Below are 23,865 nucleotides of genomic sequence, written 5' to 3' on the forward strand. Positions count from 1 at the left end.
TGAAACTGCCATGCTTGCCTAATGTATTTACATTCAGCATCCATTAATAGTTATTAATGAACTTTTGAAATGGAGCCAGTGTGGTGTTGTGGTTCACGCGTTGGACTGAGATTCAGGAGATCCGCGTTCTAGTCCCCATTCGGCCATGGAAGCTCACTGGGTGACTTTGGGCCAGTCACAGACTCTTAGCCCAATCTACCTCACAGAGTTGTTGTTATGAGGATAAAGTGGAGAGGAGGAGGATTATGTACAGTGCCTTGTGTATCTTAGAGGAAAAAAGGTGGGATATAATTCTAATAAATAAAATTTCTTTGGAAAAATAAAGCACTGTAAAAAATCCAATCCACATCACTCTTCCATTCAGTTCAATGAGTTGAAGTGTCTTGCTTTTTCTTCTCTTCTGTGGAATCAGGATTGTGTCCAAACTGCAGTACTAAAAAGTGCTTAAACGTCTCTCTTCTGACTTGAGAATGTTCATATTCAGAGAACTTGAAATACTTTGAAAAGCAAACCAAAACTGTAGAATTCTCCAGAAACCAGATTCTGCACTCTATACATGGAACTTTTGCTATGAGCACCCTGGAGCACAATTCTGACTTAATTGCTGTTTTTCTTTCTTTCTAGTGCAAATCTTTCCAAGGCTGCTTGGGGAGCTTTTGAGAAAAATGGTACACAGCTGATGATCCGATCATATGAGCTAGGAGTTCTTTTCCTGCCTTCGGAATTTGTGAGTTCACCTAATCCTTATACAGTGTTCTGTTTTGTGAATTCAAACAGAGAAGTTAATTTATTTATTTTAGCCATTGTTCAAGAACATACGTCTCAATAGGGAAATGGAAAATCAAGAATATTGTGTTTGAGAAAGAAGGCAAGAAGTGTAGCACTTTTCTATGCTCTTCTCACTTCCTAACCAAATAATTAGCTACCAGACATCAAGTAGGTTCAGTTAATGGCTGCATGAACATATAATATTAAATCATGGTTTAGTGTTACAAAAACAATTCCATCCCCTCCATGCACTTGCTGGGAGGAGATCAGATGCTTCTCTTTTGATTAACCACAGTTTAGTGTTGTGTCCAAACCATAAACTGTAGTTAATCTTAACTGTTAGTGAAAGCAGGTCGACTTGCTAAACCATGGTTTGAAGTTAACTTGTTAAAACTAATTGCAGTTTGTCCAAGTTCAGAATTCACAAGAAGTTGCAGTTTGTCAAAAATGGAAGCAAAAGCTTCTGAACTCCCCCTCATGCTTGCACTGGAAAAAAGAGGATGAGGGGTGAGTCTGAGGCTCTCACACGCTCATTCTCGTGATACTGAACCACTGTTTCATGCTGCATCTCAACAAGGCCACTGAGCAGAGGCCTTGATGGCAAAGCTTGGTGGATTATGTACACACTGTGATATTTTGTATGCATTGACTGTTTTACTAGTGCATATTTCTACTATATGCTTGTTTCTCACACACATCTCTAATTGAAACCAAGTACAGCCATGAAGATTGAACTGAGCTGCGGGCTTGTTTTTCTTCTTTTTTTTCTTTTTTGGTTAAAGGCCCCTTGAGTTATTCTCCAAGAATCCCAATCCAGTATTGTGTTTTTACAAGTGGAAATCTAGAACATTCCCAGTCTAGATTAGTCATCCCCAACACTGACTGAGGAAGAAGAGAGTTGTAGTCTAACACATCCAAAGGGCAACAGATTGGGCAAGGATTGTCTAGAACACATTCAGTCTCTTATGATAGAGAAAGAATCACATTATTTAAGATCTTTTCAGAAGCTGCTTGTTTTGTCCAGGTATGCCATCACTTAGAGCAAATAAACAAATTAGAGGCAGGTACCTGTAATGATTGTGTGCTGATTGGGTTAATTGACTTGAGTGAGTGTTCTAGTGATTTGTATAAATGCATTCACCTGACATGGGAGAGGCAGTTTTTTATATATCGTGACTAATTTAAAATAAAGGTTATTGTTCGTATGCTGGCTGTAAGAAGTTCTTCAGATATATGAAACCATAAATACTACATGGTGTCAGAAGTAATCAAATGGATCAGCAAAAGCCTGCAAAAAGCAGAGAGCCAGAGAGCAAATGAAGATGTTGGCCTTTTCATTCGTTTCTTACAAGTTGCATACTTTTTCCCCCGTTCTGAAACATAAATTTTGCCAGACTTCAGTATTGCATTCGGCAAATGTGGGGCAGGTAGGTGTGTATAACTTTCAAAAATAAAAATGGGGGTGTTAAAAACTTCTGTTAGTTAAAACAGGACAGTGACTCCTGTAATTTGTTAATTATTGATTGTTTAAATTGTTTTCAGCTGTTTACTTTGTTTTAATTTTTCTGTGTGCAAAATTTTAGAGTCTTTTTATTATGTTGTATTTTTTTAGTGACTTATTATAAACTGACCTGAGAGCTTCAGCTATGGGATGATATAGAAATGACAATTATTTCAGGAAAAGAACTAAAAATAAAAGCCTAGGAAGCTGGGGAGAGAAGTAGCATAGTCTGGAATGAGTCAGCTGAAAGGGTGTGATATTAGATTAGTAGAGAGGACAAACTTGAACACATGCCTTCCTTTAATTCACTGGAAAAATGCATTCATGTTTCTGTGAAATCATAAAGGGCAGTTTAGATAAAAAATAAAAATAATTAAAAATTAAACAGAATAAAACCCAAGATAATTTCAAACATAGATTTTTTTCTATAGCGCTCTTGAATTTTCTTGCATAAAACTTTTTATAGTTCTGAGCTGTGGATGGCACTGGGGTAATGACAATGTTTTTTTAATAAGAGAGACGACCGACTGCTGAGCTAAGTAGGTTACTGGGACAGCTATTTTTATAGATAGCACATTACACTGAGATCCCCCCACCCCAACATGTGACGTTTTACCAATCTGAGGTAGGAAACAGTAAAAATTGTAGCATCAGGATTCTTGGCCGGTCTGCCCATCTTTTTAGCATAGTGATAATGGAAGAAGCTGAAAAACAAGATGTGTCATACTAAGGAGGGAAAAAATCCCATTTGCTGACCTGCTAAGCAGCACTGCATAGAACTTGTATCTGATTTAGAAAATGTGATTATCCTTATCTTACCTTACAGCTATGTTTGTGTTTTTCATTTAAACACCCTTTTAAATGAATCCGGGGCAATTGCTTCTTGCCCCAAGTACCTTAGTGTAAAACTAAGTGGAAAGTTATGGCCACCCCATATGTTTCTCGGTTCCTCTTTCCAATTCTTTTGTCCTTGAGGATATGATGTGTCAAGTTGGACTTGTGCTCACCTTTAGACTTGGGGCAATACCCACGACAGCTGAAGCTCTGTGTTAGGTCCCCCGCACCCCAGTCTGCATCAAAGTGATTTGCTACATCTTGGTATAGAGCAATAGCAGCTCCTACAAGCAGTGATTTCAGAAAAAAATTCCATGGAAATTTTTCATTTCTAAACAGAGTGTTTTATAAAATGAATGGATAGAATACCTGTCAAATTTAAATTGAACAAAGTTATTATAGGAGGCACACTCAGATATGTGTGCAGGTATGTATAATCAATACCCATGTGGGCATGTTAAAAAGAGTGACTGGGTTCAGCCGACACGTTTACCCACAGTGGGTTAAATTAACAATGATTTATTTAATCCATGATGGCTTAGTGTGTTGTCTGTGAGCACTTTTCTCACCCAAACCACCCTGCTAACCCACAGTCTTCAGAATCTATCAACTGAAGACCAGTGATCAAGTTCATTCTTGGTGCATGAATGAAATCTTTTAACAAGAAACAGGATTCAGTGCTCATGCAATGCAGTTCCACATGTGCCCAGAGAGACTTTTGATGTTCCCTTCTTCCTTGTACCCATATTAACTCCCACTCAGTAGCCCTGATCTTCAGGAACAGCTGGGGGAGGAAAGCATGAGGCTGTAATAGGACTTGGGGATCTTAAAAAAAAATCTGTGCATACATGGCTTTCTGGATCCTAGTTGTGACCACTAAAGCATACATTCATAAAGTAGCGCACATGTATATCAAAAATCCAAGAAATTATTAAACCTTTTGAGGTTGTAGTCTGTTTGAACGAGACAATTAAATAAAAAGCTAATAGAAATGTTTGCCTTTTGGTTTTGGGAAACTGTTTGATGTGTTTTTTTGCTGTTAATTAGGGAGCCCACCAAGGAAGTATAAGCATGACCATGTGTAACAGAGTATCTGTTTGCTATCTTTCTAACTGTTTTCGGATGAAAAGAAATGAACGTTTTGATTGAATATAATGCCATTTCTCTGGCTGCATTTTTTTTTACAGGGCGTAGATACAGGCTATTTCCAAGTGAAGGAAAACATTTTTTCTGATAACCCAGTGTTGTCATTTCCTGTACCTTATGATTTGCCCCTTGAGAAGTATGAAAGCAAAGGTAAGGGAAGAAAAAGGGATGAATACCACACTTGAGTAAAATGCATCTTCCTTCTTGTATGTGAGAGAAAACAACTGGCAAGGTGAAAAGCATAATTATAGTGTATTGGAGCAGGAGGATGCTGTGAGACTGCTGCAAAGGGAGACCAATTCAAATAAGTACTGGAATTGCCCAATACCTAAGTTCCCTCTTAAGAGGGTTGGACACGCTCTTAAGAGGACTAAATCCTCCACATTGAAAGAATTGTTATGGTAGCTATTCAGACCAGTATGATGGCTTGATGTCAACTGAGGGTACTTCCTAATGCTACCAGGCAGAAGGCATGGTGCAGTCATTCCATCTTTTTTTGCTTAATGGAAAGCAGTGAAATGAAAAACAAAATAATACCAGTAGAAACAAAAGGTAATTTAGCAATGATGGCAATCCCTCCCATGCCAGTTCTTGAGACTGCCACTACTCACCAATTGCTGTGTTGCTTGCTGATGAAACCCCCAAGGGGTGAGGACATCAACAGTCAATGCAAGGCAATGGCTTAGACACTAAGAACACATCACAGAATCAGTCCTCTTCCCACACGCAACATGCTCTCACAAATGCACAACAGTACCTCCTGTGACCCAGACGTTAGGCTTGTATGTAGAACCCAGAAACGTCTGGTTAGAATGGTTTTGAATCCTACTGAGATGTCAATAATCCAACAAAGAAGGCTAATAACACTGCAAACCAGAATTTCAAACAACTAAGAGCTCCCACTTCGGGGATCTTAGTGGCTCACGGATAGAGAATGTTCAGGAGTCTTTTGAAGTATGCTTCTGGCGGTTACCAAACCGCCTCCATGCCTACTTTTCTTTTTAAAAACAGCAACAAACACCTTTGCCCAGCCGAGTTGCTGTAGGCTTCCCTTTGCATTAGCCAGCTGCTCTCATTTATTTTCTTTGGCAGCAGCTGCTGCTTCCGCCACCTGGCTGAGAGCATCCTTTTCCAGCGTGGCAGCTTCCCTTTCTGAAGCCTTGGATGGCTTTAGGAGGCTGCCTGACTGTGGAGCAAGCCCACTGCCTCAAGGCACTTTTTAAAAAATAATAATATAATATGAAATTTGCTTAGCAAATTGGAGAACTCCCTTCCCTGTGCAACAGCGGGGGTCTCGGGTTGTCACCCATGAGAGCATTGCTGGCTGAGTCATTGGCAGACTTGGCTCAGCCAATCAGTAAGCTAGAAAAGTGGTGGAAAAAGGGGAGGAGTGAGGGAGAGTGTGTGAGTGTGCACGTGCATGTGTTTGCTTGCTTGCTTGCTATTTCTCTGTTTACTTTGAGGAGCCAGTATGCAAACTTCCTTAAATAAGATAGGGGGCAGGTTGAGGGGGTTGTTGTTATTGCTCTCCCATCCCCGTTGCTTTCAATCTGGACCCTGCCACAAACTGCTTTCTTTTCTGGAGAAATTGGGGGGCAGGACAGGTTGATGAGATATATAAAACAATCTTGTGCAGGCCACCAAGAAGTAAGACTCACTGAATTTCAATTGGATGTATTTCTATGTAAGTGTGCATAGGGTTGAAGCCCTAAGGGAAGGGGGACAGATGTGTCTTTGTGTAAATTCCTTGTTGTGTGAGCGTATATCTCTCTGTTTGTGAGCGCCTTGTGGTTTGTGTGTATGTATACACACATATCCAGAGACGTGGACTGAGGTGTCATCAATATGCGGATGATACCCAGCTCTACTTTTCCTTTTCATCAAACCCAGGTGAGGCAGTGACTGCCTGGGCACGGTAATGGACTGGATGAGGGCTAACAAACTGAGACTCAATCCAGACAAGACGGAGGTACTGTTAGCGGGTGGTTCATTTGTCCGGCGAGGTGATGTTTGCCCTGTCCTGGACGGGTTGCACTCCCCCTGAAGGATCGGGTCCATAGTTTGGGGGTGCTCTTGGATCCAGAACTGTCACTTGAGGCACAGGTGAACTCAGTGGCAAAGAGCACCTTTTATCAGCTTAGGCTAATATACCAACTGCGCCCTTATCTGGACAGTGATAGCCTAGCTACAGTTATCCATGCTCTGATAACCTCTCGTTTGGATTACTGCAATGCGTTATACGTGGGGCTGCCTTTGAAAATGGTCCGGAAGCTTCAGCTGGTACAAAACAGGGCAGCCCGTTTACTAACAGGGACTGGCCGACGAGATCACATTACGCCAGTCCTTTTACAACTTCATTGGCTGCCAGTCCAGGTCCGGGCCCGATTCAAAGTGCTGGTATTGACATTTAAAGCCCTAAACGGTTTGGGTCCAGGTTATTTGAAGGAACGCCTCCTCCCATATGTACCTACCCAGACCTTAAGATCATCTACAGGGGCCCTTCTCCGTGAGCCCCTGCCAAAGGAAGTGAGGCAGGTGGCTACTAGGAGGAGGGCTTTCTCCGCTGTGGCACCCCGGTTGTAGAATGAGCTCCCCAGAGAGGTCCGCCTGGCGCCTACACTGTACTCCTTTCGTCGCCAGCTGAAGACCTTTTTATTCACTCAGTATTTTAACACTTAATTTTAACTTAAATTTAAATTATACTGTTTTAACTCTGTATTTTAACCTTATATCAATTTTGCTGCGTGGTTTTATCCTGGTTGTGCTTTTTATACTGTATTTTGTATTTGTGTTTTTAACCTGTTGGTTGTTTTATGATGGTTTTAATTTTTGTGAACCGCCCAGAGAGCTTCGGCTGTTGGGCGGTATAAAAATATAATAAATAAATAAATAAATAAATGTATATGCATGAATGCCTTAAGGCTTGTGTATGTGGGCTGTGTTGTCTGATTCTCCCCATCCTACATACATTTGGCACTCATGATTTCAAAGACAGTTTATTCAGTTTCCTTCTCTGTTCATTGTGGGTTGTTGTTGTTGTAATGGAAAAAAATGGCTTCAAAGGAGTGCTTCTGCATGAATTACTATTACTATTGTTGTTACAGCATGCAAAAGGATAGATTTTGTATGTTCTGAGAACTTGCTGCTGTGGCTGATTATGGGTTACTTCAGCACTGCAACTAGTCTGTAGTTGTTATACCCATATTGTTGAGAGGGAGAGTAGTTTATGACATCACTGCAGTGTAGTCCAGAGGTGTTACCTATTTGGCTAGAGAGTTGGAGTGTGTGTGTGTGGGGGGGGGGGGGAGATAAGACTGTGAACTATAAGACTGTGAACTATTCAATGAAAAGGATTCATTTCCTTCATTAAATTTCTTTTAAGCCCATGACTGGCTGTGTATGTGTCTGACCTGTTTGGCTGTTGCATCTGAATGAAGCAGTGAATGTGTTTGTGTATGAGAGAGCATGTCAATTTATGTTTATATTTTCTGTATCTGTGTGCTGTTTGCTGTAAAAGGGGAAGCTTGTGTTTGTATTTGAGTTTTCTTGCATGGAAGAGATATACTTCTTTTGCTTCCAGGAAAGCATGGGAAATGATTTGTACTAAAATATGTAGTGAAAAATGTTTTTGCATAGCCAGTTCCTCTGTCCACAAAAAAATATATCAAAGACTAGAAGGCCTAGGAGGCTGAAAGTTTGCATCCAGGTAGCCCCTGACCCGCAAGAGTGCAGGAATACTTGGTGACCGAAAATTCCCATGGGGGTCCCCTAAAAAGGGGGTGGGTTCCGAAAAAATCTGAAATGGCAAAAGGAGTCTTTTCCATGGTCGTAAAGAGTTCATACTTTGTATTCATTGACTCCCTGTTAAGAAAACCTACCTGGGCAGTTTGGAATCAAGAATTCACTAGGAGGGCAGAATGGGGGGGGGGGGGGTTTCCCCCAAAAAATGAACAAAAAATTCTCAAAGACCAGAAGGCCTAGGAAGCTGCAAGTTTGCATGCAGGTAGCCCCTGACACATACAGGTGCAGGACTGCTTGGTGACCGAAAATTCCCACAGGAGTCCCAATAAAGGGCGCTTTCCTAAAAAATCTGAAATTGCAGAAGAAGTCCTTTCCATTGTTGTAAAGAGTTCATACTTTGTATGAGGAAGTAATGCCAGGCTCAGCTGGGGGCTGCTGGCTCGATGCACATGGCGCCTTACCGACAATGCGCATACTTGCTACTGCGCAAGTTGTATAATGCACCTGATTTACTGTTTGTGGAATTTACTGTTTTACTCTGTACAGCACCATGTACATTGATGGTGCTATATAAATTAATAATAATAATAATAATAATAATCAGCTCGCCAGTGAGCTCCATTTGACGTCCTCTCACAAGGCAAACACATCGAGAGTGCTTCTTTTTTTCACTGCTGTTGATCCCTTAATTAAGAGCTTTCACTTGGCTTTAATTTGGTTACTGACTGGGCATCTCTATTTAATTCTTGATTCTGGATTTTGATCCCTTACTATGGAGAGTCTACTCATGGAAACGGGAGTTGTGCTCCATCGTATCATCCATGTGACTGGCGATGGGAACTGTCTGTTCAGAGCTCTCTCACTCTGTATATATGGTACACAGTCAGAACATGAGATGGTGCGGGGGCTCATTGTAGACCACGTCTGCTCCAGCTGGGACGTATTCCACGTCCTGAGTTGCACTCCCGGTGAGGACAACTACCCGAGTGCTATAGAGTATCGGGCAGAGATGGGTCTTTCTGGTACCTATGGCACGCTGTGTGAGGTGATTATGGCTGCCGAAATCTTCCCATTTGTATTTGAGGTGTGGAGGAATGGTAGCCTCCACTACACAACTGTAACTCAAGGTCAAGCCTACTGACACTGACTTACCTTTCACACTAAAAAGACGACAGTTCCCCATTATCCCGGCTTTTGTTATTACCATCAATAAAGCCAAGGACAATCCTTCAACAACGTGGGTGTTTTCCTAAGAGCCAGTATTTTCTCATGGACAGCTATATGTTGCGCTCACCAGAACAAAGTTCCAAGAAAATTTAAACCTTTTCATTCAAGACAGTGAGGAACAAGGCCATATACTAGGAAATGAAAAAGTATTTACAAAAAATATTGTTTATATGGAAATATTTAATTGAAGTGCAGTTTCCTCCTTACAATCCAGTTAATATTTCCTGTAAAGATTCTTCAAATGAAAACCGCCTTCTTGATATCAAGAGCCGCGAAAATGATCGCTTTTTCTATCATCATCCTACAAACGCCAATGGGACACATTAAACGGCCATAAATAAAGCCATTGATTTTTTAACGGGTATCATGCTAGTTCTTCTTCGTGGTCTCTGTGCATCACACATATGGGCTCTGCGCCTGCGCAGGGCCAGCTCCAGAAACTTCACTAGCTGAAAACCATTTTAGGCGGGAACCCCTCCCCCATGTCCACTGAGCATGCTTGGGGGTTCCCGCCCTATCTCCTCAGTTCTCTTCAACCGCCTGTGTGTCAACAGCATTCTTGGAGACTTCTTAGTTAGGTACACTTACCTTTAGCTGAAAACTGTCGTTTTTTCTTCCCTTTTTCTTCCTCTCCAGTTCTCTCTCTCTCTCTCTCTCTCTCTCTCTCTCTCTCTCTATATATATATATATATATATATATATATACACATATATATTCTTAGTTAGTTGTTAGGTGCCTATGGCACAAACAGGACTTTTCAAAAAGTATTCATCCTGTGGACAGAAGATCTCCCAGACGGATGGACATTTGTTGTGTTTATTGCGCTTGGGGGAAGCTCACGTAGTTGAATCCTGAGTGTTTTGCTTGAAATTCTCGGGTCAAGCGAGAAAAAACCGCTCAGACTGCCTTAGGGCAATTCTTTGGGAAAGGGCACTGGTGGCAGTAGACAAACCGAGGCCCCCTCAAGTTGCTGCTTCTCACAAAATGGAGCCTTCGCCCCAGCCTCCTCCTACTCGGAGTGAAGCCCTAGCAGTTCCCCCTGTCCTCCCTCATGTTGCTTCTGTAATAGCTGCAAAAAAGCTTTCTAAGAGGGCTAGAGAGCACAATGGAACCAAAGACGTCCAAAAGAAGTAAACGGAAAGTTAAACATGGAAAAAGAAAATTAGCCACTTTGGCTCCATCGGTATCGAAGAGCCCGGTACCGAGAATGTCGCTACCGAAGTCTCCTACAGTACCGAGGAGCCCGATATCGAGATCTTCACTACAAAGGTCTCCTCCAGTACCGAAGAGCCCGATACCGAGGCTTTCGCTACCAAAGTCCTTTTCGATACCGAAGCGGGCAATACCGTTGTCACCGCTGGTACTGACCTTGCCAACACCGCAATCTGAGGAAGTTCTGGACTCCCCGGTACCATCACCCTTCCAAATTATTACAGTACCGGTGGAGGACTCTGCCTTAATGGCATCTGATTCAGAGGGTGAAATAAGAGGCTCCTCTTTGGACTATACAATGACGAACTGGGGCCCCTCTTACCCCCAATACCCCACCGCCACTCGGTACCGACATATCAGTATTGATCAATGTCTCCATACCGACATGCCCGGGATCGCTCACCAACCTCTGTTTTTCCGGGACGTCAGCATTCTACCTACGGCAAACGCTCACGCTCCCCATCAAGGAGGCGTGAGTATTACGCCGACTGGGCACCACCGCCATATCCGCCATATTATTATGACGATTGGAGACACAGAGGAGAACAAGATTATTACTATTATCAAGGACGCTCACACGCATCCTACCCGCACTTCCATCAACCACCCTGGGAGACGATCTCTCGTCCCCCACCTTCTCATGACGTCACCTCTATGCCACCACTGCCACCTCCACAACTGTCGCAACCAAGGCGCCCCTCGTAACCGATGCAAACGCCAGTGGAACTACCCACTGCCGCTACATCGGTACCGACGCATTCAATACACCCGTCGTTCCAGATGGGCGGAAGTGGGAAGCAGGTTGGATACTTTCTCGGAGGACGACTATCAATCAGACTCCTCACAGGAGACATCGCCGGCACCGTCTGCCCCCTCACCAGACGATCTAGTGGCAACCACAGATGTAGTCTCCCCTTCGGAAGACTTAGCACATTTTGCTGAGCAAGTTCAACGGATGGCAAAGTCTTTGGGGATTGAAATGTCACAACCATTGGAAAAATTAAACGACCCGGTCTATGATGACGTTTACTACGAAACCTCAACACCGGTAGCCATCCCCTACTTACCAGTGTTGTTAAGAACCACCCAACAATCCTCGAAGTTGCCCTCCTCTATGCCACTAACGTCAAAGAGACTGGAGAACCTGTATAAAATACAGGAGAAAACAGCACCTTTTTTGTTTACTCACCCCAAACCAAATTCCATTATTGTGGAAGCCTCTCAGGGGTGTTCACAAAGAAGGCACAATGTGCCCGTGGATAAAGAAGGGCGCAGATTAGACCGCCTAGGTAGAAGAATCTACTCTTCTTTGGCATTGTCTCTAAGAGTTCATAACTACCAAGCCATTATGGCAAAGTACCAACTCTTCCTGTGGGAGAAAATGGCATCGTTGTCTGGCTACCTCCCCGATGACCAAAGGGAGCTAGCTAATGTGTTCTATACTGAGGCAATGAGACTGTCTCGACAAGAGCTGAACACAGCACGTCATGCAACGGACTGTGCTTCAAAAGCGATGGTTGCTTCCATCGCACTAAGGAGGCATGCATGGTTAAGGTCGACGGGATTGTCCCAAGAGGCATGCACCCGTATAGAGGACCTACCATTTGATGGCGAAGGCTTATTCCACTGTTCCACCGATGAGTCGATGGAAAGTATCCAGAAGGCTAAAAATACAGCCAAGAAAATGGGCATCGGGCAACAGCAGCCACAAAGAGCCTTTCGTCCAAGACGCTGGTTCTAAACTCAGCAACAATTTCTGCCAAGGCAACAACAACAACCACAAGATTGTACGACTCGGTATCAGCCACAAGGGACAACAATTCACTGGTCGCTTTAAGCAAAACAAGGGCAAACCAGATGGAGGCCAAAGACGTTGTCTTTGACTGCCTCATAATCACAATCGCTCCACCTCTGTTTGGAAATACCCTTGCCCCTTTTTACCCTGCATGGACGGGCATTACCACCGACACCTGGGTCTTAGACATCATTTCTTGGGGCTACAAAATAGAGTTTGCTACCCTCTCTCCTCTCGGAACCGCAAGATTCTCACCACCTACAGACGCTCTCTTACAAGAGACTATATCCCTTCTAAAGAAGAGTGCCATAGAGCGATTACCAACAAACGCTCTAGGACGCGGGTTCTACTCCTGCTACTTTACGGTTCTGAAGTGGGATGGGGGCCTCTGCCCTATTTTGGACCTCAGGGAACTCAACAAATTCATCAAGCCCAAAAAGTTTCGAATGAACTCTTTGGCAACCATCTTACCATTCCTCTCCAAAGGGGACTGGTTTACATCAATCAACCTCAGAGATGCGTACTTTCACGTCTCGATCCACAACGATCATCGCCATTTCCCCCGGTTCATTATAGGGGAGGACATCTTCCAATTCAAGGTGCTCCCTTTCGGCCTTTCGACTGCCCCCCGAGTTTTTGCGAAGTGCATGGCACCCGTATGCGCCCACCTCAGGACTCGTGGGGTAGAGATATACCCATATCTGGACGATTGGCTGATAGTAGCAAGTACAGAACAGGAAGCCATTCACAGCACCAGGCTCACTGTTGACCTCCTCAACACATTAGGGCTATACATCAACGAGGAGAAGTCGACTTTCCAACCCACCCAAAAGATAAAATTTCTCGGAGCAATCCTGGACTCAGTCCGCTCCAGAGCCTTCCTCCCGAAGGAAAGAGCCACCACACTGACGACTCTCACACAAACTTTACCGTTCACACAGCATATCTGCCTTCCAAGTTCAGAGGTTACTTGGATTCATGGCAGCAACGGTGAGTGTCGTACCGTGGGCACGCCTTCACATGAGGCCCCTGCAGTTATGGCTCCTACGGGAGTACGACAACACAATGGACGCTCATCGGGTTAGATTGTCGCTCCCAGCAACTGTGAAGGAGACCCTTCTCTGGTGGATAGACTTGTCCAACATTATGCAGGGTCTAGACTTCTGACCACTGGTTCCATCCAAGCACCTAGCAACAGATGCATCGCTAACGGGCTGGGGTGCCCACTGCGGGAAGTTAATGATGCAAGAACGCTGGAGTCCTGCCGACAGGCAAAGACACACAAACGTTCTAGAGCTAATGGCCGTACAGAAGGCACTGCACGCTTTTCAACAGACTTCATCAGGCCATGTAGTCCAGATCCGTACAGACAATATGGCGGTAAAGTCAATCACGGCATGACTTTATCAGCCCTTCATATCGCAGGCCAAGACAATACTTTGGCGGACAATCTCAGCCGCAGCTTCCCCTCTGCCTCTTTCAGTTTCTCCAGGTCAGCAACCTTGGCTTCAAGGGAGCGTACTTGTTCCATTAGAGCCAGGAGCTTGTTACATCAAGCACACACGATCATGCCTTCTCTCCAACTTACAGATAATCATAAATGTGGCATTCAGTGTGATATACTGGATAGCTCTCACAGTCCTGCTGGCTTCATAATTGGTTGTCTTAATGTTCGTATTTGTTTACATAGAGCATTAGATTATTATTATTATTATTAATAATATTTCTTACCCGCCTCTCCATTCTGATCAAGGCGGGGAACAACAATAAACGATAAAATACATAAAACTGAATTAAAACATAATATACATTGTTAAAAACATCCTAAAAAACTTTCTAAAAACATCTTAAATTTATTTATCCTTATTTATGTTTATAGTTACTAGGAAAAAGCGAGAGTTAACTGCCCTGGTCTCCTCGCCTGTTGCTAAACTTGCTTGTGTGCTGATGCTTTGTCACTGGGGCTGAGATGCTTTATCAGTGGTATTCTTCACACTTGCAGAGTGAAAATGCAGAATATTCTGGCTCTTTCCCACCACACCTCCAGCTCTTTCTCCCCTTGCATTAGCAAATCCCATTGCGCACATACACACAGAGGGAGAGAGAGAGCCGTGTTCTAATCTGCTAATACAATCAAATAGTCCCACAACGCTGGAATGAATGTTTTGGCCAGTATAGCTTTGTGCTCTATGACCACAAGAGGTTTTAAAGCCAATCCTTTCACACCCAGCTGGTGCAAGTTGAGGATAGGATTGTATAGAAAGTCTCATTCCCAGCTGTCCACCTGTTTGCCTGTGTGATTCACTTATGTAAGCATTGTGTAAGCTGCCTGCAATTCCATTCTTTAGAGTGAACAGTATTACCTTAAAGAACTCTAGATGAAGTTTTCATTTCCTGATTATGACAGTAGCTGACTCTCTTACATTTTCTTTCTCGTAGTGAAATATATTGTAAATCTCCAAGTTCACAAATTGATCTGTCATGACTTCGTCTCTCTTTAAATTATTGCAAATTGCTGCATTTGTAGGAGACATAATTGCTTGGCTTCCTATTAGCTGCATTTTGGGGTTGTTCTTTTTACAGAGAACAGTGCTCTATTCTGACAGATATAATTAAATGTCGCTTTGTTCATTGTGTAGTAGATTAAAATACTTAAGATGAAATGGTATGTCAATTTTATGAATGACTATTAACACTTAATAGGCATAGGAAGCAGGAAACTCTGAAGCATTGTTGCTTTCCCTTCACTTTCAGTTGGATTTTAGTATACCTTTTCTTGTGAATTAGAATTATAATAGTAGATGGGGTTTTCAAAGGCTGGTACATGGAAATGCAAGTTCCCAGAGGGTCTCAGAGGATTCTTTTCAAGGAAAGGCTTTGATACTAGCTTTCCCCTTCTTCCTTGCCCTCCTCCTGGTTTCAGTCTCACATAGCTATCAAAAGGCCACAGGATTTTGTGCTGTGACGTGTCCCAAGAAACCTGAAGCGTAAAGTACTAGCGGAGCATAATGTTTTCAGTATGAGGTGGATCTGACAGCCCTTTAGCAGGCAACAGGAAGGTAACTGGGGTGCTGTCCAACTTGACAAGTACAACACAATTATGCGGCTTGATCAGTTTACAACTTTTGGAGAAACGTAAGTGAGAATTAATGGGCAGGACTGTAACACTCTTGTTAGAAAAAAAATTACTACATCAACCCAATGTTGAGGTCAAATGTACCCTAAGGATGTTTTAAAAATGAAATTTCTTGGAGATGGTATTAAGCATTTTAAGTTAAAAAAAATGCCTTCATTAACACTCCTTATTTAGTAACAAAATATAGTTGCACAAAGGTCAGCAGCGTCAATACCCCATAATATATGGTATATAAAACCAACAAGAATGATGTCTGGAGTCAAATTGACGCCACCATATGTTTAATTAAACATATGCCTTTAACATGCATATAACATTAGTATAACACAGGAGAGGAGAACATTCCCTTGGTTGGGTGCTGGTGTTGGGTGAGGCTAAATTCATTCGCCCCCATCCATACAGACACATGCTATTTTCACACAGTCAGCAGGTTTGTACTCCGTTTCCCTTTATCAGTGTCCTCAATGGAAATGCAGCAAAGCTGCTGCAGAAGGAAGAGACTGAACTCTTTCTCCATTGGCAGCCAGACTCTTGCAGCTACCCCCTCTTCCCTGTTTCTAGCTTTGCACCATGAATGAAGAGATGAAATTTAAATCCAACCATGCTGATCAGCTGATGAGAGGGGAGTGGGGTTGCAAGGGGGTGGAGTCTGGAGGGAAAAGCCCAGATATAGAAGTTTCACAGGCTGGAGGTTCCCCACCCCTGATAGAATTGTTATATGAGCTGAAACAAGAATAAACATCAACTTTCACAGTTTGTGATCATAGTACTCACTACTCAAGCAACCTGTGCACAATAACCTCGAGTTGAACAGAAAATGGTTTTAGGAAGCACATCGTTGCTGCATTCGTCTGGTATTACGTTGCCCACAGATCTGGCACCTGCACTTTCTCGGTGTCAGCAGTGGTGTCACCCTCAAATCTAGACCTGGGATGTTCACATCATCATGGGTCGTTCTGGTTCCAGAAAACACCAGCTTTTGTAAGTGTATGTGGAACATCTGGTCACAACTATCCATTATAATAAACAATGATCTCAGGCTTGGATTCAGCCCACACGCCACAGCCCATCCCTTTCAGCAAGGTCCCCCAGTCCTCTGGGGAGCCTGTTTGTAAGACTGCCAGGGGTAGCAGGGGCTGAGGAATTCAGCTTCTGCCAGCTCTGTTCCACACACTTTTCTCTGGATCCGTCTCGTAGAGTATTGGGTTTGAAGCTCAGGTATAAGACCCTGCTCTCATCTGTGAATCTCACTGGATCACTTTGGGCAAGTAGGCCTACCTGCTTAACAGGAGTACTGTGAGGAAGGATTGGAGACAAATTTAATAATAATGTTCTAAGAAGCCTTCCCTAAACGACCAGCTGTGGTTTATTTTGCACTTTGTTTCTTTTAAAATGTACTTTTAATGAGATTGTATTCTGTTTTTATTCTATTTTATTTTGTCCATTGCTCCAAAATTTTGAATGGGGAGCAGTATATAAATATTGTAAATAAATAAATAGCTAGTTATTGTGCATTTATAGAAATTTCAACTAAAGCCTTGCTGCCGTAACATCGCAGCCCTGAGTTTTACTCAGCCAAGACATGCTCTAGTATCCCATCCTTTCCAGTTGCTATCATGTGCTGTGAAATTCCTTGCTATTCCACCCCACCCCCTTGCAAATGAGTGACTGTCCTCTGTGTTTGGTTTTATGAAACTATCCCAACTATGAATTTCTCTGTGTAGTCTTTTGAAATGCACAGATATTCTTTGCCTATTCCTGTCTTTCACATGTCCAGTTTGTTTAGAAAGGGTAAGCCCCTCTCCCCAAAATAGAAGATTTCTCCCCATAATTTCAGGCTTGGCTTGAATTATTTATCTGGCTATCAAAGAATCCTCCTAGGATGGATTTGTTAAGTGTTGCTTAGGTGGTATGCTAAAACAGTGTGTCGGACTGTGTCTGTTAGATGTTAGGAATGTAAGTTAAAACAATTCTGAAGATTCTAACAAATGTTGGTCACGGAAAATTAGCATTTACATAATAAATATAGCAATTAGTCCTAATGAAATTGTTTTTGGCCTGTAATTTCCTCTTGCAAACATTAAACTCTGCTATAAAAAACTAAGACTCTAGGATCAAACAGTTTGTGGTCTGTTATGAAGCTATGTAGATCAAAGCTAACTATACATCAAACAAATTACTGAAAAATCTGCTTAAAGTTTATGAGTAGCAATACACCATCATTAAAGGACAACTGGTGAAAATGAAATAGTTGTGAAATGTAACACTACTTAGAATGTAAGAGTGGGAAATCCAATTTAATTTTCCCAGTTAGTTCATCTTTGTATCTGTGGTGTAAATATCCCCTTTTCTTCCTCATTTTAGATCGCCCATGGATTTGGAACATTCCCTACATCAGAGCTCCTGATACACATGGAAACATGTGGGTTCCTAAATGAATAATTCAAGTTTACGTCGAAAATTTAACATCTTTATTTCTAAACCCACTCATACATGCCTGTGAGACTTGATGATTTTAATATGAAATTGTACAGATGATAAAACGTATTTCTATAGACTAAAGTACTCATTTTTAGATTGACATATATGGAGAAAACAACTGCCATGAAGCTTAATATTTCTAGATCTCATGATAATACAGTGCTTTTTAAATTGTGTGTATAAACTTGATTACTCTGTTTTGAAAGGACCATGTGAATTATGCCTTTAGCCTGAATATTTTCAACCATGTTTTGCTTTTCCTGGAAGCAGGCACTATGATGAAGGGAAAAGTTGTATAGAATTGAAATAAAACTAATAAAAGGATTTTATTACATTAGTCATCAAAATATGGACTTGGCCTTTCCTTTTTTATGTTGCCTTCTCTTGTATGAGCAAACAGTTTGTTCCACAACTGTTGGTACACATTATATAACGCTTTTCAGGAGGCATTGCATTCTATATTATATAACATCTTCCTGAATATTTCTCTAAAATTGAAATCCTGTTAAAAGCATATAGTATAGAGAGGTAGCTTTTGCTATGGAAGCAACCACAGAAGCCAAGACATCTTACTGGCTGTTAAAAGTTAGGGATCAATAACTGTCGATGGGCAGAACCCAGCCTGCAGAATACCACCAACTGGCCCCACATGTGGTGGGACTGACATGGGAAGTTTAGATATAATTTGCATTCTTTGAATGTTCTACTAAACAGGTGGAATGTATGCAAGGTGGTGAGATTCTCATATTTTAACATTATTGTTGAATAATTTAAGATTAAATGAAGTGAAAGAAGTGAAAGCCTAATCTTGTGCATGTCTTCTCAAAGATAGGTCCTATTGTGTTCAATGAGGCTTACTCACAGGTAAGTTGATATATTTAATTTATTTCAGTTACTTATTTTAAATATTTCTTGGCCACCTTTCAGGACAGAAGCCCTCCCAAGGTGGCTTACAGCAATAAAATACATAAAAACAGTTAAACTATTAAAAGCGATAAAAACATACAACTCAGTAAAAAATACCAATAAAACAATAGAAGCAAACAATAATTGTAGTCTATTGTACAAGATTGGCATTTAGTGGCACACCTCCTGAGCCACTCTGAACAATACATAGTTGAAATACATAATTTCCACACAGGTTGCCCTTACATTTAGACATATACTATGCACCTATTAAATGTCCAGTTGTGGGAATTATAAGCATCAATGCATATGCTGTTCACTTATGTTTTGGCCTGGTAAATACTTTGCTAGAAGAATATATTTTGTATAAATTTGTTCCATGTGATGGTGACACTTCAGGTGATGGCTCAAAGAAGCAATTTGGGTTCTTCGTGGTCTCTGTGCATTACACATATGGGCTTTGTGCCTGCGCAGAATCTTGTCTCGGAAAAATATTAATATAGCTGAGGTGTCATTTTGGGTGGGAACCCCTCCGCCATACCCTGCTGAGCATGCTCCCAAGGGTTCCCGCCCTATTCCCTCAGTTCTCTTTCAACTGCCATTGCGGCAGCTCATTAGGAAAGCTTCTCTGTCATCTCTTCAAGTGAGGTGTTTTCTTAAGATCTTCGTTTTTCACTATTCACTAGTTCTGTTTACCAAAAAAAGATATTAATTTTTTCTTCAGCATTTTTTCATCTTTTTTGAGGCCGTATGGCCTTGAGGGCGCCATTTCGGAAATGCTCCAAATGTGGGAGTAAACTACCACTGTCTGACAGCCATTCTTTGTATCTCGGAGAAGGCCTTGTTGTAGAATCTTGCCATTTTTGTCAGGCATTCTCCAAACAGACATGCCAGCACCACTCTGACAGACTGAAGGCTGTTCTTTGAAATAATGCTTTGCAGGTGGTGAATCCTCCACAGACCCAGACCTCTTCAGGGAGTGGCAATATGGAAAATAAATCCCCAGAGTGATCAACTCTCAAGGATACTGTCCTTTCAGATCAGCCCCCAACACTGGGCAGATCTTTGGCCTTATCGGTGGCAAAAAGATTAGCTAAGAACGCTAAAAATAAACCTGCAAAGCAAACTGCAGTGCAAAAGAAGAAGAAAATACCTGTAGTGCCCGAGAGCTCCATCTCTAGTCCAAAGCGACCATGGGCCTCTGCACCACCTCTTCAGGAGACTGTAACACACTTTGGAAGCCCAATCCCTGTATGATCAATCTCCTGTACCAGTAGAACCTACTCTGACTTCACAGAGAGATAAACAGTTATCAATACCGACAATCGTAATATCCCCAAGGATACCGATCTTGGACAATTTAATATCCAGATAATGCAGGTGGCACAAGCTCTAGGGATATCGGTGGAACAGACGACACCTACCGTACAAGACCCTGTTTTTGATGCAGTAGCTACAGATACCTCCCATCCAGTATCAATCCCAATTTTACCAGCTTTACTGGAAACAATTAAGCCATCTTGGAAGATCCCATCTTCTATGCTCCCTACATCTAAAAGACTGGAAGGCATATACAAGATTCAATGACATGATGCAGAATTTATGTTCTAACATCCGGCACTAAACTCAGTGATAGTAGAGGTGGCACAGAATAAATCTGGATGACTACATATTTCTCAGATTGATAACGAGGGATGATGTCTGGACATGTTAGGCAGGTGCATTTATTCTTCGGCGGCCCTTGGTATAAAAACTTCCAACTTACAAGCCGCCATGTCAGGCTAACAAATTCTATTTTGGGATAAGGTCGGCAGATTGGTGGATTACCTGCCTGATGATAAAAAGGACTTGGCACATCTTTTTTCAGACAGAAGCCTTAAAACTATCGAGGCAACAAATAAATAATTCCAGGCATCAGGTAGACTGTTACTCTAAGACATTAGTTGGTGCAGTAGCTCTGAGAAGCCATGCCTGGGTCAGGTCTGCAGGACTTTCACAAGAAACTAGGATGCGTATTGAATAGGCCCAAACCATCAAATGTGAGATCTTCAACACCGAAACTGATGAAGCTTTGGATACTGTTCATAAGGCCCATAATACTGCTCGCAAGATGGGGTTTGCACATCAATAGATACACCAGCGACGTTGGTACTGACCTCAGTCAAATTATTAACCTGCAAATCAGCAGCGTATCAGCCTTCTGGACAGCAGTGACAATCCTTTACAACCCAGAAGAAACAATACCAAGGTCCGAGAGCCAGAAACACCTTCCATAAAAGCAATGGACGGAACGAGCAGTGACTCGGACTTAGTTCTGCAGATTATTTCTCCACCCCACCTCCCTGAACTAGTGTTTGGTGACCACCTCTCCAAATTTCTCCACTCCTGGACCCAAATCACAACAGAGAAATGGGTCTTATCCATAATTTTCAGAGGTTACAGAATCGAATTCGATGCCCTCTCTCCCCTTGGTACCATGAAGATCACTACCCCATCTACAGTCCTACAGTCCTAATTCGTCAACCGATTATGGACCTAAGGTCTCTCAACATTTTTGTTACCCCAAAGAAATTCAGGATGATATCCATTGGATCTATTCTTCCGCTATTAAAGATAGGAGACAGGTTCGCTTCCATCGACCTCGGATGCCTACTTTCATATTTCAATAGGAGTCCCATCACAAGTTCCTTCGTTTTGTTGTGGGAAATCTTATTTACCAAGATTGAGTTCTTCCCTTCAGTCTAGGTACCACCCCAAGGATTTTCTCCAAATGCATGTTGGTAGTATGTGCACACCTCTGACTCAATGCTGTCAAGGTGTTAGATGACTGGCTACTTGTGGCTTCCACAGAACATCAACTGAGGCAATCAATTTCAATTGATGCAGACTCTGGGGCTATACACCAATCGAGAAAAGTCATCCCTAACTCCAAGGAGTGTAATACATTTTATCGGGGCATGTCTTGATGCCAGTCTAGCTTGTGCATTCCTACCAGAGGAGAGAAGTTATCGAATTGCGTCTCTCACTACAGACCTTTGACGTCGATGGATGTTTTTAAGGTTAAGATGTTTTTAGGATGTTTTTAATAATGTATATTATGTTTTCATTGAGTATTATGTATTTTATCATTTATTGTTGTTCCCCACCTCAATCAAAGTGGAGAGGCGGGTAAGAAATAAAATTATTATTATTATTATTATTATTATTATTATTATTATTATTATTATTGCCTTTTCAGTCCAACAGCTGTTGGGCCTCATGGCATCGACCACTGCAGTAATAGAGTTTGTGAGATACCACATGAGAACTCTGCAGATGTGGTTTTTGCAGAAGTCCGATGTCAGAGGGAATGCACGAAACACCCATCTTTCTCTACCTCAGGTAGTCAAGACCTCGCTCATATGATAGGCAATTCCAGACCACCTATTGCAGGGCATGCCTTTCCAACCACCATGACCGTCCATAACAGTCACCACGGATGCATCCCTTCTCGGTTGGGGGGCCCATTGTCTCTAGACTTAACGGTGCAAGGTCAGTGGTTGGAAAATAATCTTGAAACCACATAAATCTACTTGAGCTCAAGGCAGTGCAGAAAGCACTCAGTGCATTCGAGCAACAAGTGGCAGGCAAGTCAATACAAATAGCATCAGACAACACTACTGTTACAGCCTACCTGAACAAGCAAGGGGGAACTCGGTCACCTCAATTACTAGAGCTCACTCTACAGATTATGAACTCATGCATCCGCAAGGAGATAAGGCTGATAGCAATACATATTGCTGGAATCGAGAATGTGTTAGCGGATCGCCTCAGCACAGACACACTAACTCCACATGAGTGGGAACTGGACAAGCCAACTCTCCATTCCCTCTTCACATGTTGCGGTGTACCTCAGGTAGATCTCTTTGCCACCAAACAGAATGCGGTCCTGGCACATTTCTGCACCCAAGCAGGAAGAGGACAGAATTGGATGGGAGATATTTTTCTCATACCATGGACTCACGGGCTCTACTATGCTTTTCTCTCATTCCCATTCATAACTTGAGTGTTGGCCAAGATTACCAGCGACCAGACCAGATGGATTCTGATCACCCCGTGGTGGCTGAGACAGCCCTGATTCGCCCCACTGTTGTGCCTAGCTTGCAATCGATACCGTCAGCTGCCAAGGATACTGATGCTGCTAACTCAACATCAAGGATGAGTCAAACACCCAGACCTGCCCATGCTACACCTAACAGCTTGGAGGTTATGATGTCGGCGATGGTACTGATGCCTCCAGCCATACGGAATATTTTTGAGGCCTCAAAGAAACTGGCCACATCTTATGCCCATAGTGCATTGCTTTTAAAAACTTTACACTCTCGAACAATTTTGATCCATTGAAAGCTTTGATTATTCAAGTGTTGTCTTTTTTGTTGTCCCTCTTTGAGAAGGGACTTAAGCTGTCATCAGAGTTTATCTATGTGCAATTTCTGCATCTCACCCACCTATTGAAGGGTTTACATTGTTTTCACACCCAACAGTTAAACGTTTTTTGAAGGGAATAATTTATTTATTTATTTATTTATTACATTTTTATACCACCCAATAGCCGAAGCTCTCTGGGCAGTTCGCAAAAAGAACCTGGTATCCCCAGTTAGACCAATGATACCATCCTGGAGCATTTCAGTGGTTCTAAAGACAGTGTCATCTAAACCATTTGAACCACTAGCAAAAATTGACCTACGACTGCTGTCCTTTAAAGCGGCTTTTTTGGTGGCCGTTACATTGGCATGCCATTCAAGTGAGATATGTGCACTGCGTATTGACCAGCCCTACCTTACGTTCCATAAGGATAAGGCAGTAATGCGTCCAGGCATATCTTTTCTCCCTAAGGTGGTATCAGAGTTCCACTTGAATCAGGATGTTGTCTCACCAACCTTTTTCCCCACTCCTATGCTAGGCTTGGAAACTACTCTCCATACACTAGATGTTAGGAGAGCTTTAGCTTTTTGTAAAGAAAGGACTCGGTCATTTCAGAAATCAACAAGACTCTCTATTTGCTATTCTGGCAAGAACAAAGGACTGCCAGTCTCTACACAGCAGTTTGCATCTTGGGCGTTGAACACCATTACATT

General features: G+C 42.3%; 1 protein-coding gene across 1 annotated transcript in view; it reads left to right on the forward strand.

Annotated features, from left to right (window-relative positions):
- The window catches only part of TDP1 (tyrosyl-DNA phosphodiesterase 1), a 41,884-nt gene extending 23,695 nt beyond the window's left edge, over positions 1-18,189 (forward strand). Inside the window, exons 14-16 of the mRNA XM_063117946.1 lie at positions 625-727; positions 4,291-4,399; positions 17,726-18,189. Coding sequence (XP_062974016.1) covers positions 625-727; positions 4,291-4,399; positions 17,726-17,799 — 286 coding nt within the window. The 3' untranslated portion in view covers positions 17,800-18,189. The remainder of the gene's footprint in view (positions 1-624; positions 728-4,290; positions 4,400-17,725) is intronic.
- The last annotated feature ends 5,676 nt before the right edge of the window (positions 18,190-23,865 follow it).

This window comes from Elgaria multicarinata, chromosome 2 (genome assembly GCF_023053635.1).
Source record: "Elgaria multicarinata webbii isolate HBS135686 ecotype San Diego chromosome 2, rElgMul1.1.pri, whole genome shotgun sequence".
In the NCBI taxonomy this organism is placed as follows: Eukaryota; Metazoa; Chordata; class Lepidosauria; order Squamata; family Anguidae; genus Elgaria; species Elgaria multicarinata.